Consider the following 13019-nt stretch of genomic DNA (forward strand, 5'->3'; position numbering starts at 1 on the left):
AGAGAGAAAAAATGGGGTTAGGAGACACATCATTTTAACTAATATTTGATGTTTGTTTTTCAGAGGCTGTGATCAGACGATTCCAAGGTACCACCAAGGGGCAGCTTGGGACAGTAATAAATTGTTAAATTGCTGAGCTCTGCTACTACCACTACTACACTACTACTACCACTACTACACTACTACTACTACTACTACTTGTCTACTACTACTACTACCACTACTTGTCTACTACACTACTACTACTACTATGTGTCTACTACTATTACTACTTGTCTACTACTACTACCACTACTACTACACAACTACCACACTACTACTTGTCTACTACTACCACTACTACTACTACTACTACTACTACTACCACTACTACTACTACTACTACTATTACTACTTGTCTACTACTACTTGTAGTATGAGTAGGAGCAACAGCAGTACTGCTCTACTAAATAGATGGAAAACAGTGACCCAGTGTTTATGACAAAGGAACTATCCTGTACATCCAAAGCACAGCACTAGTAGACAGATTATCTGCGACCACAAATAACTATGTGATGGTAAAGGGCAAATAATGTCAGAACATTGCCCTTGCATATTGTATGATCATTAAAGGAATTCCCATTATACCCAGTCACAGCTATTGGAACTACACAGTGGGAGATCATGACTTGTGTAGCCTTGAGGAAATATGAGCTTTACACAGCCACATCAGCATATGAGATAGGGGAGAGCGATAAGAGAGTGAGCTAACACGGGACATGGTTTAAAAGGCCAGGTGGTAGGCTAAGGCAGGTCACTCCTTAGAGTAGAGCCAGTCCAACCCTTCCAGCAACCATGACCTACAACGGCACTTGGAATGTAGACCGCAGCGAGAACTATGAGAAATTCATGGAGCAGATGGGTAAGAGATTGATCGTTTTTTGGAAAATTTGTTTTGGGGGAAAGACTTTTGGGCACAAATGGCACAAATGCATTTGAAAGCAAAGACAAGTAGGCCTACAAGATGTATACATAAACAGGCATACAAAGTGCATTTAAGAAATAATGCAAATAATGTCAATTCACGTTTTGTACCACAGGCAAATTCAGTGTTTGTATAAAAGTTATTTTTAATGCATTAAATGCCTTTAGAGGACTATGTGTGCACCTTGCACCTAAGGTACTGTAAAATGAATGCATCATCTCTAGCCAGGCGCTGCACTGTATTACATGCAGATGAAATATATTGTATAGTTGTTTGCGCATGGTTCAATGAGATTTGGTATTGGACACATGGATTGTGTGTCTGTTCACAGGAATCAACATGGTCAAGAGGAAGCTGGCCGCTCACGATAACCTTAAGATCATCCTCGAACAAACTGGAGACAAGTTTGTCGTGAAGGAGGCCAGTACTTTCCGCACGCTGGATTTGGAATTTACCCTGGGAGTCACCTTTGAGTATGCCCTTGCAGATGGGACAATGCTATCAGTAAGCAATGCATTTATACAGTATTATATAGTATTATATTATTGCTGCCATACAGACAATATCTGTGGAAGAGCCTAGGCATAGTTGTTATGTTGATGCATAGTGTATTCCCAGGATAATAAATTAGTAACAATATAATTGAATTGGTGCATACCACAATTCCACATATTTTATTCCTATCTGTTATTTCCAATAACAAAAGTTTATTGCATTATTTTTCTGTGCTCATAAGCTATTGAGATTCAGTACTTGATAATGAATTGCAAAGTACAAGGCAATTATTCTTACTCAATAAAACAGTACAGTCCCATTGGCTATGTTCCAATGTGTCCACACTAGGATACCGGTTAGAACACATTCACAATCCATTTCTTTATTGTGGACAGTATACTACTGTGCATATAAAGTATAACCACAGGCCTGATGAAGTATAAAACCTTTCAGCAACTAGATGAATATGATATAATCTTTTGAGATGTGCAGCATGACTGCAACAACGATTACCTGGAATGTTGCCACTTGATTCTTGGACCATTATCATGATGAATTATTTGACCTTTCACCCCTCAGGGTTCATGGGGCATGGAAGGAGACATGATGAAAGGTACATTCACCAGAAAGGACAATGGAAAGGTGCTGACAACTACCAGAGCCATTGTTGGAGAGGAACTTGTACAGGTTAGTTACCCTCTCTGGAAAATGTTTTACACACCCTTAATGAAAACCTCCATAAAACGTATTTACACTTTTGAAGAAGAAAACAGGCAGCAGACCTTGGCCAAAGTACAAATCAAATGCTTGAAAGTACCCATCTTGATTTACCTTGGAGTTTGCAATGTTGGGACTATTCTATTGGTTCAATTGTACATAGCAAACCAAATCAAGTGCAGCATTTGACAGAAGTGTTTGTCATGGATATGAAATTGAACCAGGTCTGGTTGTAAGATATTTTTGTTGTCATAATAAAATATATATATATACTGTATATATATATATATACTCTTCCTCCAACAGAGTTACAGCTACGATGGAGTCGAAGCCCAGAGATTTTTCAAGAGGGGTTAGAGGAAACCGATCAACCAATCCAACCGCTAAGAACAAGAAGCGTTACCTTCAAATCCAGAATGATACCATTGTGACACTGAACATTTTACAACCTTTCCTAAGCCATTGGACCACTTCAGGTCTTTGTAACATAACATAATTATTAGCTGTACAAAAGTAACTATTTGTAATAGAAATGTATAAAGCAGGTTTGATTTGCACTTCAAGTTTTGATATTTTAAGAAGTAAACACATTTTCTGAATTTCTCAATGTGCGCATAATGTATACAGATATTTATGAATATTCACGATTAGATGAGTACAAGCACAGTACTGCAATACGCTATTGCCAATGACTGACTCACTGTTGGCAATCATCAATGGAAATCAAGTGACTTCATAAACCAGAGGCATACAAAACACGTTTAGTGATTGCATCATTTTAAGTTTATTAAACAATGAATAAATATAAATGCATAGGCATCTCCAAAAATATAAAGTGTGCACAGTCAGCTCTACTGTACATGTTTCTTTTTAAATGGAACCTGTTCAACTTTCTCATGGAAAAAAAATGCAAAGGCACTCCAGATACAACAGCAGAGCAATATATACGAAGTCCAAACTCCCAAAAATAGCCCGTGAGAAGCAAGACTTACATAAATGAATAATAAACTGTATATTACATGAATCATTTAATGTAAAGCATTGAAATAACCAACTTTACAATAAGCAAATAAAAACACTACCAGTGAGAACTGGGGACACATTTTCAAGTTGAGCTACAATAAAACATATAAAATGGGATTCATACAGTATTTCAACAGCCCAGGAACATTAGTGAACAAATACTATGACATCCATTTTTATTGGAAGGTCCCAGCTTGTTGAGTCCTACCCCAAATTATTTGAAAGCAAAAATGTCAATACTTATTTTACCACTACAAAATGTTTATTTTACTAGAAGTAATGGCAAAACCGTGAATTTCAAAGCAGCATGCATTTAAATAAATGCCCCAAATCAAATGACAGAACACAATTGGATTATGAGTCAAATAAATAGCATAATCCATAAAGAAAAATAAATGTTGTTTTGCTAACTGAAAAATGACAGCCAAGATGCTAAGTATTCAATAGCTTTTTTCTCGTAAAGATTTTTGCCCATAGACGCTGCACTACATTTTATGCCGATGAGTCAACATGTAGGACCTGAAACGTGAACAATTCTAATATCAGGAATATTGACTTGCATTGAATTTGTGCCATACATGCTAAAACATTTGGAGACAGTGGCCAGTTAAACAAAACCAAAGCATGGATTGCTGTCTTACCTTGTCCATAGACTGCATAGACCAATATGTAATTTGGGTGAACTATCCCTGTAAATTATTTTTCTGAAAGTACCAGGGTACTCTGGAACATGGTGCAAGATTCAGATTCAAGTTTTGTTAATGCTTCTGCCCAACCATGCAATTGCTGTATCTGTTATTTGCACATATTGCAAATGGATAGAGGAACATTGCAATTAAAATAAATCATTATGTTAATGAATATACATAGCAAAAGTATTCACCCCCTTTGGGGGGGTGAAAAAAAAGGTGAACCTCCATCCCAGTCTCAAATCTCTGGAGGACTGAGACAGGTTTCCCTCAAGAATTTCCCTGTATTTAGCGCCATCCATCATTCCTTCAATTCTGACCAGTTTCCCAGTTCCTGCCGATGAAAAACATCCCCACAGCATGATGCTGCCACCACCATGCTTCACTGTGGGGATAGGGTTCTCGGGGTGATGAGAGGTGTTGGGTTTGTGCCAGACATAGAGTTTTCCTTGATGGCCAAAAAGCTTAGTTTTAGTCTCATCTGACCAGAGTACCTTTTTCCATGTGTTCGGGGAGTCTCCCACATGCCTTTTGGCGAACACCAAATGTGTTTGCTTATTTTTTTCTTTAATGGCTTTTTTCTTCTTCTGGCCACTCTTTCGTAAAGCCCAGCCCTGTGGAGTGTACGGCTTAAAGTGGTCCTATGGACAGATACTCCAATCTCCCCTGTGGTGCTTTGCAGCTCCTTCTGGGTTATCTTTGGTCTCTTTGTTGCCTCTCTGATAAATGCTCTCCTTGCCTGGCCCGTGATTTTTGTGGGCGGTCCTCTTGGCAGGTTTGTTGTGGTGCCATATTCTTTCCAATTTTTAATAATGAATTTAATGGTGCTCCGTGGGATGTTCAATGTTTCGTATAGTTTTTTATAACCCAACCCTGATCTGTACTTCTCCACAATGTTGTCCCTAACCTGTTTGGAGAGCTCCTTGGTCTTTATGGTGCTGCTTGCTTGGTGGTGCCCCTTGCTTAGTGGTGTTGCGAACTCTGGGGCCTTTCAGAACAGGCGTAGAAATATAAATATACACACTGAGATCATGTGACAGATCATGTGACACTTAAATAAAGTTCACCTGTAGACAGTTTAACTAACAATGTGACTTCTGAAGGTAATTGGTTGCACCAGATCTTCTTTAGGGGCTTCATAGCAAAGGGGGTGAATACATATGCACGCACCACTTTTCAGTTTTTTTTATTTTTTGAAACAAGTAATTTTTTCCCCATTTCACTTCACCAATTTGAACTATTTTGTGTATGTCCATTACATGAAATACAAATAAAAATCTATTTAAATTATAGGTTGTTATGCAACAAAATAGGAAAAACGCCAAGGGGATGAATGCTTTTGCAAGGCACTGTACGTAATCCCCAGTTAACCGCAAGTGGTTTTGTCCATTGATGACTTAAATACCATAAAACCACAATGTAGCTCTGTTGCAATTTTTTTTATAACAGGCAATGGAGTTGAGATATCTGGAATGTGCCATTTTCCTCTCACAAAGAAGCACTTTGCATGAGCAAACGACCTATAACATTTTCAATATGTAATGGCAAGTGATCCAAGGCAATGTCCAAATGCTGCAAAATTGCAACATAAATCATGAGCTGCAGTGTTCAGAAATCCCCATGGATAAAGTACCATCCCACCTATATAAAATAAGCAAAAGTGTCACTCTGTGGGAAGAAAATGTCACCCATAAAGTGTTAAACTATGAAGTGTTAAAGGTTCAATGCAGCCACTCAATATCAAATAGTTTCTGTGATTGTTCTCAATTAAAATGGTAAAAAAGAAACAAAAATAGCTAATTAGGAAATAGCAATTTCTCAAGCCAAAAATTTGCTAGGACTGTCTGGAAGTGTTTGAGTGGGGAGGGGAAAACTACAAAAAACTACAAAATTAAGTTTCTGCTGTTAATGGCATAGAGATTTGGAACTCTCTTTCTTATTGGTCTAAAAACTAATTTACAGAAGGCCAAAACTCCCTCTCACCAAAACTTTGAGAAATTTCAAACAGCTCAAAACAGCTCTTACACTACAATTATCACAATTTTACAGTATTATTCCAACCTCATAGTTTGGAAATATATATAGAACACGGGAAAAATCTAGACTACACTGGGCCTTTTATCACCAAAACTGAAGCCATTTCCCATTGGGTTATTTACCTAATATGTAGGTGAGTAGCCTAGTGGTTAGAGCATTGGTCCAGTAACCAAAAGGTTGCTGGATCGAGTCCCCGAGCTGACAAGGTACAAATCTGTCATTCTGCCCCTGTACAAGGCAGTTAACCCACTGTTCTCCGGTAGGCTGAATTTGTTCTTAACTGACTTGAGACTACTTAAATTTTTAAAAATGTATTCATATTTTCCAATCACAATGTGAATTATGAAAATGATGTATGTAAAAAAAAAACATGAAAATAAGTAGAAGTTACGGTTCCTGGTTTTTAACAGGAAATGAACCGACTTATACAATGAAAACGGTATAAATGAATTCTAATGTGAATGATATTTGTTTGGCTTCATTCAAAAACATCTAGAGGACAACTTGCTATCATCTTTATCAAAATTGTAATAAATTGCACCTTAAATTGCGATACTATCGGTGTCATTGACAAAAACATTTGACACAATCATGCTCGCATAGTGTCCCACACCTTGGCCCGGATTGAATCTGATCACTGCTTATAGGCATTGACAAAAACATATTGACACCATCATGCTTGCATACATTAGTATTCCACACCTTGGGACACTATGCTAATTTTCAGATTGAGACAACATTATCAGCACTTACCATGAATAGGATCTCCGTGAATGTGGGAACATTGCCTTTAAAAGCTACAATATCTATAACCCGTGATCATATTAAATCCTTACCGTTATCTTCACTGAATAATATTTGTTTTTAAAGACAACTTAAAGGTTATTTTCACTGTTTTCAGACATACCTCTATTTTTTCCACTTACTCTGAAAGTAGTCTACAGAGCCAGATAAACTGTCACCCACAGCTTTGATTTGTTTAAATAGCCACTACTAACAATGGGAGTGAAAGGGGAAAGCTCACCATGTTCAACATTGCACGACAAAATCAACTCAAATACCTTCAAATCAGTGGTGTGAAGGTGAACGGCAAGGCACTGGAGTGACAAACCACCCTTGCTGTCTTTGCCTGGCTGGTTCCCTCTCTCCACTGGTATTCTCTCTGACCCAATTACTGGGGCTAAGTCACTGACTTCCCATGCCGTCCCTAGGAGGGGTCTAGCTTTTTTCACTATACTCGACATCATCTTTGTGTCCGTTTTTGCACCCCTTGGGCTCGTGCGGTGGGGGAGATATTTTTGGGCTATACTCCGCCTTGTCTCAGGGTAGAAAGTCAGTGGTTTGTTTATATCCCTCTGGTGGTGTGGGGGCTTTGGCAAAGTGGGTGGGGTTATATCCTGCCTCGTTGGCCCTGTCCGGGGGTATCGTCGGACAGGGCCACAGTGTCCCCCGACCCCCCCGTCTCAGTCTCCAGTATCTATGCTGCAATAGTCTATGTGCCGGGGGGGCTAGGGTCAGTCTGTCCTATCTGGTGTAATTCTCCTGTCTTATCAGGTGTCCTGTGTGATTTTAAGTATGCTCCCTCTAATTCTCCAATCTCTCTCTCGCTTTCTCCCCTCCCGGAGAACCTGAGCCCTAGGACCATGCCTCAGAACTAACTGACCTGGCGACTCCTGGCTGTCCCCATCCCCAGTCCACCTGGTTGTGCTGCTGATCAAGTTTCTGCTGTTCTGCCTGGAACCCTGACCTGTTTACCACAGAACCGGTTACCTTATGCCGGACCTACTCTTTCAACAATCTTGACCTGTCTCGACCTGTGAATGCTCGGGCATGAAAAGCCAACTGACATTTACTCTTGAGGTGCTGACCCGTTGCATCCTCTATAACCACTGTGATTAATGTTTGACCCTGCTTATTATCTATGAACGTTTTAACATCTTGAAGAACAATCTGGCCTTAACGGCCAGGTATTCTTATAATCTCCACCCGGCACATTCAGAAGAGCACTGGCCACCCCTCAAAGCCTGGTTCCTCTCTATGTTTCTTCCTAGGTTCATGCTTTTACATCAGCATTGCTTGCTTTTGGGGTTTTAGGCTGGGTTTCTGTATACACACTTTGTGACATCTGCTGATGTAAAAAGGGCTTTATGAATACACTGCTCAAAAAAATAAAGGGAACACTAAAATAACACATCCTAGATCTGAATGGATGAAATATTCTTATTAAATACTTTTTTCTTTACATAGTTGAATGTGCTGACAACAAAATCACATAAAAATGATCAATGGAAATCAAATTTATCAACCCATGGAGGTCTGGATTTGGAGTCACACTCAAAATTAAAGTGGAAAACCACACTACAGGCTGATCCAACTTTGAAAACAAGTCAAAATGAGGCTCAGTAGTGTGTGTGGCCTCCACGTGCCTGTATGACATCCCTACAATGCCTGGGCATGGTCCTGATGAGGTGGCAGATGGTCTCCTGAGGGATCTCCTCCCAGACCTGAACTAAAGCATCCGCCAACTCCTGGACAGTCTGTGGTGCAACGTGGCGTTGGTGGATGGAGCGAAACATGATGTCCCAGATGTGCTCAATTGGATTCAGGTCTGGGGAATTGGCGGGCCAGTCCATAGCATCAATGCCTTCCTCTTGCAGGAACTGCTGACACCCTCCAGCCACATGAGGTCTAGCATTGTCTTGCATTAGGAGGAACCCAGGACCAACCGCACCAGCATATGGTCTCACAAGGGGTCTGAGGATCTCATCTCGGTACCTAATGGCAGTCAGGCTACCTCTGGCGAGCACATGGAGGGCTGTGCGGCCTCCCAAAGAAATTCCACCCCACACCATGACTGACCCACCGCCAAACCGGTCATGCTGGAGGATGTTGCAGGCAGCAGAACGTTCTCCACGGCGTCTCCAGACTGTCACGTCTGTCACATGTGCTCAGTGTGAACCTGCTTTCATCTGTGAAGAGCACAGGGCGCCAGTGGCGAATTTGCCAATCTTGGTGTTCTCTGAAAAATGCCAAACGTCCTGCACGGTGTTGGGCTGTAAGCACAACCCCCACCTGTGGACGTCGGGCCCTCATACCACCCTCATGGAGTCTGTTTCTGATCATTTGAGCAGACACATGCACATTTGTGGCCTGCTGAAGGTCATTTTGCAGGGCTCTGGCAGTGCTCCTCCTGCTCCTCCTTGCACAAAGGCGGAGGTAGTGGTCCTGCTGCTAGGTTGTTGCCCTCCTACGGCCTCCTCCAAGTCTCCTGATGTACTGGCCTGTCTCCTGGTAGTGCCTCCATGCTCTGGACACTACGCTGACAGACACAGCAAACCTTCTTGCCACAGCTCGCATTGATGTACCATCCTGGATGCGCTGCACTACCTGAGCAACTTGTGTGGGTTGTAGACTCCATCTCATGATACCACTAGAGTGAAAGCACCGCCACCATTCAAAAGTGACCAAAACATCAGCCAGGAAGCATAGGAACTGAGAAGTGGTCTGTGGTCACAACCTGCAGAACCACTCCTTTATTGGGGGATGTCTTGCTAATTGCCTATAATTTCCACCTGTTGTCTATTCCATTTGCACAACAGCATGTGACATTTATTGTCAATCAGTGTTGCTTCCTAAGTGGACAGTTTGATTTCACAGAAGTGTGAATGACTTGGAGTTACATTGTGTTGATTAAGTGTTCCCTTTATTTTTTTGAGCAGTGTATAATTGATTGATTGATGTTACTTAGAGGTGATTTTGCCACAGATTCTGAACATAGTGAGCTTTCCCCTATCATTCCTTTTACTTTTTGGTTGGCAGTGGCTAAAGTTGGTCAAGTTAGCAGTGGTTGAAATAAATGTCTCTCCATGCATGTACTTTTTATGTCTCTCATGGCCTATAAAGTACATGCATGGTACTGTACGTGGAAAAATTCAGGCAGGTCCCAAAAAAAGTGAAGATACAGTGCCTTGCGAAAGTATTCGGCCCCCTTGAACTTTGCGACCTTTTGCCACATTTCAGGCTTCAAACATAAAGATATAAAACTGTATTTTTTTGTGAAGAATCAACAACAAGTGGGACACAATCATGAAGTGGAACGACATTTATTGGATATTTCAAACTTTTTAACAAATCAAAAACTGAAAAATTGGGCGTTCAAAATTATTCAGCCCCCTTAAGTTAATACTTTGTAGCGCCACCTTTTGCTGTGATTACAGCTGTAAGTCGCTTGGGGTATGTCTCTATCAGTTTTGCACATCGAGAGACTGAAATTTTTTCCCATTCCTCCTTGCAAAACAGCTCGAGCTCAGTGAGGTTGGATGGAGAGCATTTGTGAACAGCAGTTTTCAGTTCTTTCCACAGATTCTCGATTGGATTCAGGTCTGGACTTTGACTTGGCCATTCTAACACCTGGATATGTTTATTTTTGAACCATTCCATTGTACATTTTGCTTTATGTTTTGGATCATTGTCTTGTTGGAAGACAAATCTCCGTCCCAGTCTCAGGTCTTTTGCAGACTCCATCAGGTTTTCTTCCAGAATGGTCCTGTATTTGGCTCCATCCATCTTCCCATCAATTTGAACCATTTTCCCTGTCCCTGCTGAAGAAAAGCAGGCCCAAACCATGATGCTGCCACCACCATGTTTGACAGTGGGGATGGTGTGTTCACAGCTGTGTTGCTTTTACACCAAACATAACGTTTTGCATTGTTGCCAAAAAGTTCAATTTTGGTTTCATCTGACCAGAGCACATGTTTGGTGTGTCTCCCAGGTGGCTTGTGGCAAACTTTAAACAACACTTTTTATGGATATCTTTAAGAAATGGCTTTCTTCTTGCCACTCTTCCATAAAGGCCAGATTTGTGCAATATACGACTGATTGTTGTCCTATGGACAGAGTCTCCCACCTCAGCTGTAGATCTCTGCATTTCATCCAGAGTGATCATGGGCCTCTTGGCTGCATCTCTGATCAGTCTTCTCCTTGTATGAGCTGAAAGTTTAGAGGGACGGCCAGGTCTTGGTAAATTTGCAGTGGTCTGATACTCCTTCCATTTCAATATTATCGCTTGCACAGTGCTCCTTGGGATGTTTAAAGCTTGGGAAATCTTTTTGTATCCAAATCCGGCTTTAAACTTCTTCACAACAGTATCTCGGACCTGCCTGGTGTGTTCCTTGTTCTTCATGATGCTCTCTGCGCTTTTAACGGACCTCTGAGACTATCACAGTGCAGGTGCATTTATACGGAGACTTGATTACACACAGGTGGATTGTATTTATCATCATTAGTCATTTAGGTCAACATTGGATCATTCAGAGATCCTCACTGAATTTCTGGAGAGAGTTTGCTGCACTGAAAGTAAAGTGGCTGAATAATTTTGCACGCCCAATTTTTCAGTTTTTGATTTGTTAAAAAAGTTTTAAATATCCAATAAATGTCGTTCCACTTCATAATTGTGTCCCACTTGTTGTTGATTCTTCACAAAAAAATACAGTTTTATATCTTTATGTTTGAAGCCTGAAATGTGGCAAAAGGTCGCAAAGTTCAAGGGGGGCGAATACTTTCGCAAGGCACTGTATAATTGAAGTAGACCCAATAACATAAACCAATTGGAATTTGGATGTCGGTTGGATACAAATGTAAAGTATGCCATGCGCATGCTCATACTGTACACATCACTATTGTTACCTCTTTATAAGTCCTCATGCACGTTGGCTAACATTGTAACAGCTGTCTATTCAGCAGGATAACAAGTATGCAAACACAATGCTAGTGTTTGTATTCTGAGATTGCTGAATTTGGTGCTCATATTCGGAAATAACATTTGTGTTGGCCACACAATCAGGGATGCACATTACCTTAAACCAAAAGATACACCTCTTGATCCCAGAGGTCAATGTCACACTGTAGCAAGTGTATATTCAACAGGTTATCATTATATTTTACTGTAATATGCCTTGGACTGCCCTTTCCAACTTCCAACTCATCTATCAACATACATAAACATTTTTCTCTGTGACAGTGGACTATCAAACTGTATCTTACTTCAAAATACATATAAATACTTCTGCAACCCACAGTGCATCAGTGATTTGGCATTTGACACTGATTTCAATTGAAGTTCTAGGAGCAACACCTTTCCAGTCAGCAGACTCTTTGGCATCCAGTTCAATAGATTATTTTCCATGGACATCAGACCTATGAGTAAGAAGAGGACAGTAGATTACTATGATATGGATCATACTGTATGTGTACGCCATGAATACGCCATGAGTACATTTCCAAGAAAGAAATGCCATTTAGCAGACACTTTTATCCAAAGCATACATAAATTGTTTATGGGTTAATTGCCTTGCTCAGGAGTAGAACGACAGATTTTTAGCTTGGCAGCTCGGGGATTTGTCCAGCAACCATTCGTTACTGGCCCAACGCTCTAACCACTAGGCCCACTGTCCTGTGTTCAAAGCACAATGCTCTACCAGCTAAGCTACAGAGGCCCGCATTGCCAATGTGCTATAGAGCTTGTTACTAAAAACATTTCTTGTCCTTATACACTTCTTGTACTGCAGACCTGGGTAAAATATATAATGTAAAATATTTTCAAATACATTTCATTTGGTTGAGTACAATGAAACCAACACAACAGTAAAATAAGTGCATCACGCAAACTAAATATTTCTGATTAACATATATTTTAAAGTATTCAACCTATGTATTTGACCCAAGTCTGGTTTATTGGTTGTGCATTTTTCAGCTCTTGTTTTTGCTTGTTTAAGTTGACATTTTAGTCATTTAGCAGACACTTTTATCCAGAGCAGCTTAGTTAGTGCATTTCTTAAAGGCCCAATTCAGCTGTCAATTTATCAATATCAATTTGTTTCTGGGTAACAATTAAGTACCTTACTGTAATAGATTTCCATTAAAATGGGAAACAATTGCTTTTTAGTAAAAAAAACTTCTGAAACTAAAAATTTGCTCGGTCTGGGAGTGGTCTGAGTGGGGAGGGGGAAACTGAAAAGTAGCTGTCACTGGCACAGAGGTTTGGGACTTTCTTTGTTATTGGTCAATTAATCAATTTATCGCATGGTGATGTCACC

The 13019-nt window shown here is 40.4% G+C and overlaps 2 protein-coding genes across 2 annotated transcripts in view; one reads left to right on the forward strand and one right to left on the reverse strand.

The window, feature by feature from the left end:
* Positions 1–745: 745 nt before the first annotated feature.
* Positions 746–3005, forward strand: LOC110497488 (fatty acid-binding protein, intestinal). Its single transcript, XM_021573618.2, has 4 exons — positions 746–901; positions 1296–1468; positions 2039–2146; positions 2483–3005. Exons 1-4 carry the CDS (start codon positions 835–837, stop codon positions 2531–2533), a joined length of 399 nt encoding a protein of 132 aa, XP_021429293.1. The 5' UTR covers positions 746–834; the 3' UTR covers positions 2534–3005.
* An 8442-nt stretch (positions 3006–11447) lies between these two features.
* Positions 11448–13019, reverse strand: part of LOC110497487 (inactive ubiquitin carboxyl-terminal hydrolase 53-like) — a 57506-nt gene continuing 55934 nt past the window's right edge. Inside the window, exon 19 of the mRNA XM_036954463.1 lies at positions 11448–12120. The gene's annotated coding sequence lies outside the window, so the exon portion shown is untranslated. The remainder of the gene's footprint in view (positions 12121–13019) is intronic.

This window comes from Oncorhynchus mykiss, chromosome 19 (genome assembly GCF_013265735.2).
Source record: "Oncorhynchus mykiss isolate Arlee chromosome 19, USDA_OmykA_1.1, whole genome shotgun sequence".
Lineage (NCBI taxonomy): Eukaryota > Metazoa > Chordata > Actinopteri > Salmoniformes > Salmonidae > Oncorhynchus > Oncorhynchus mykiss.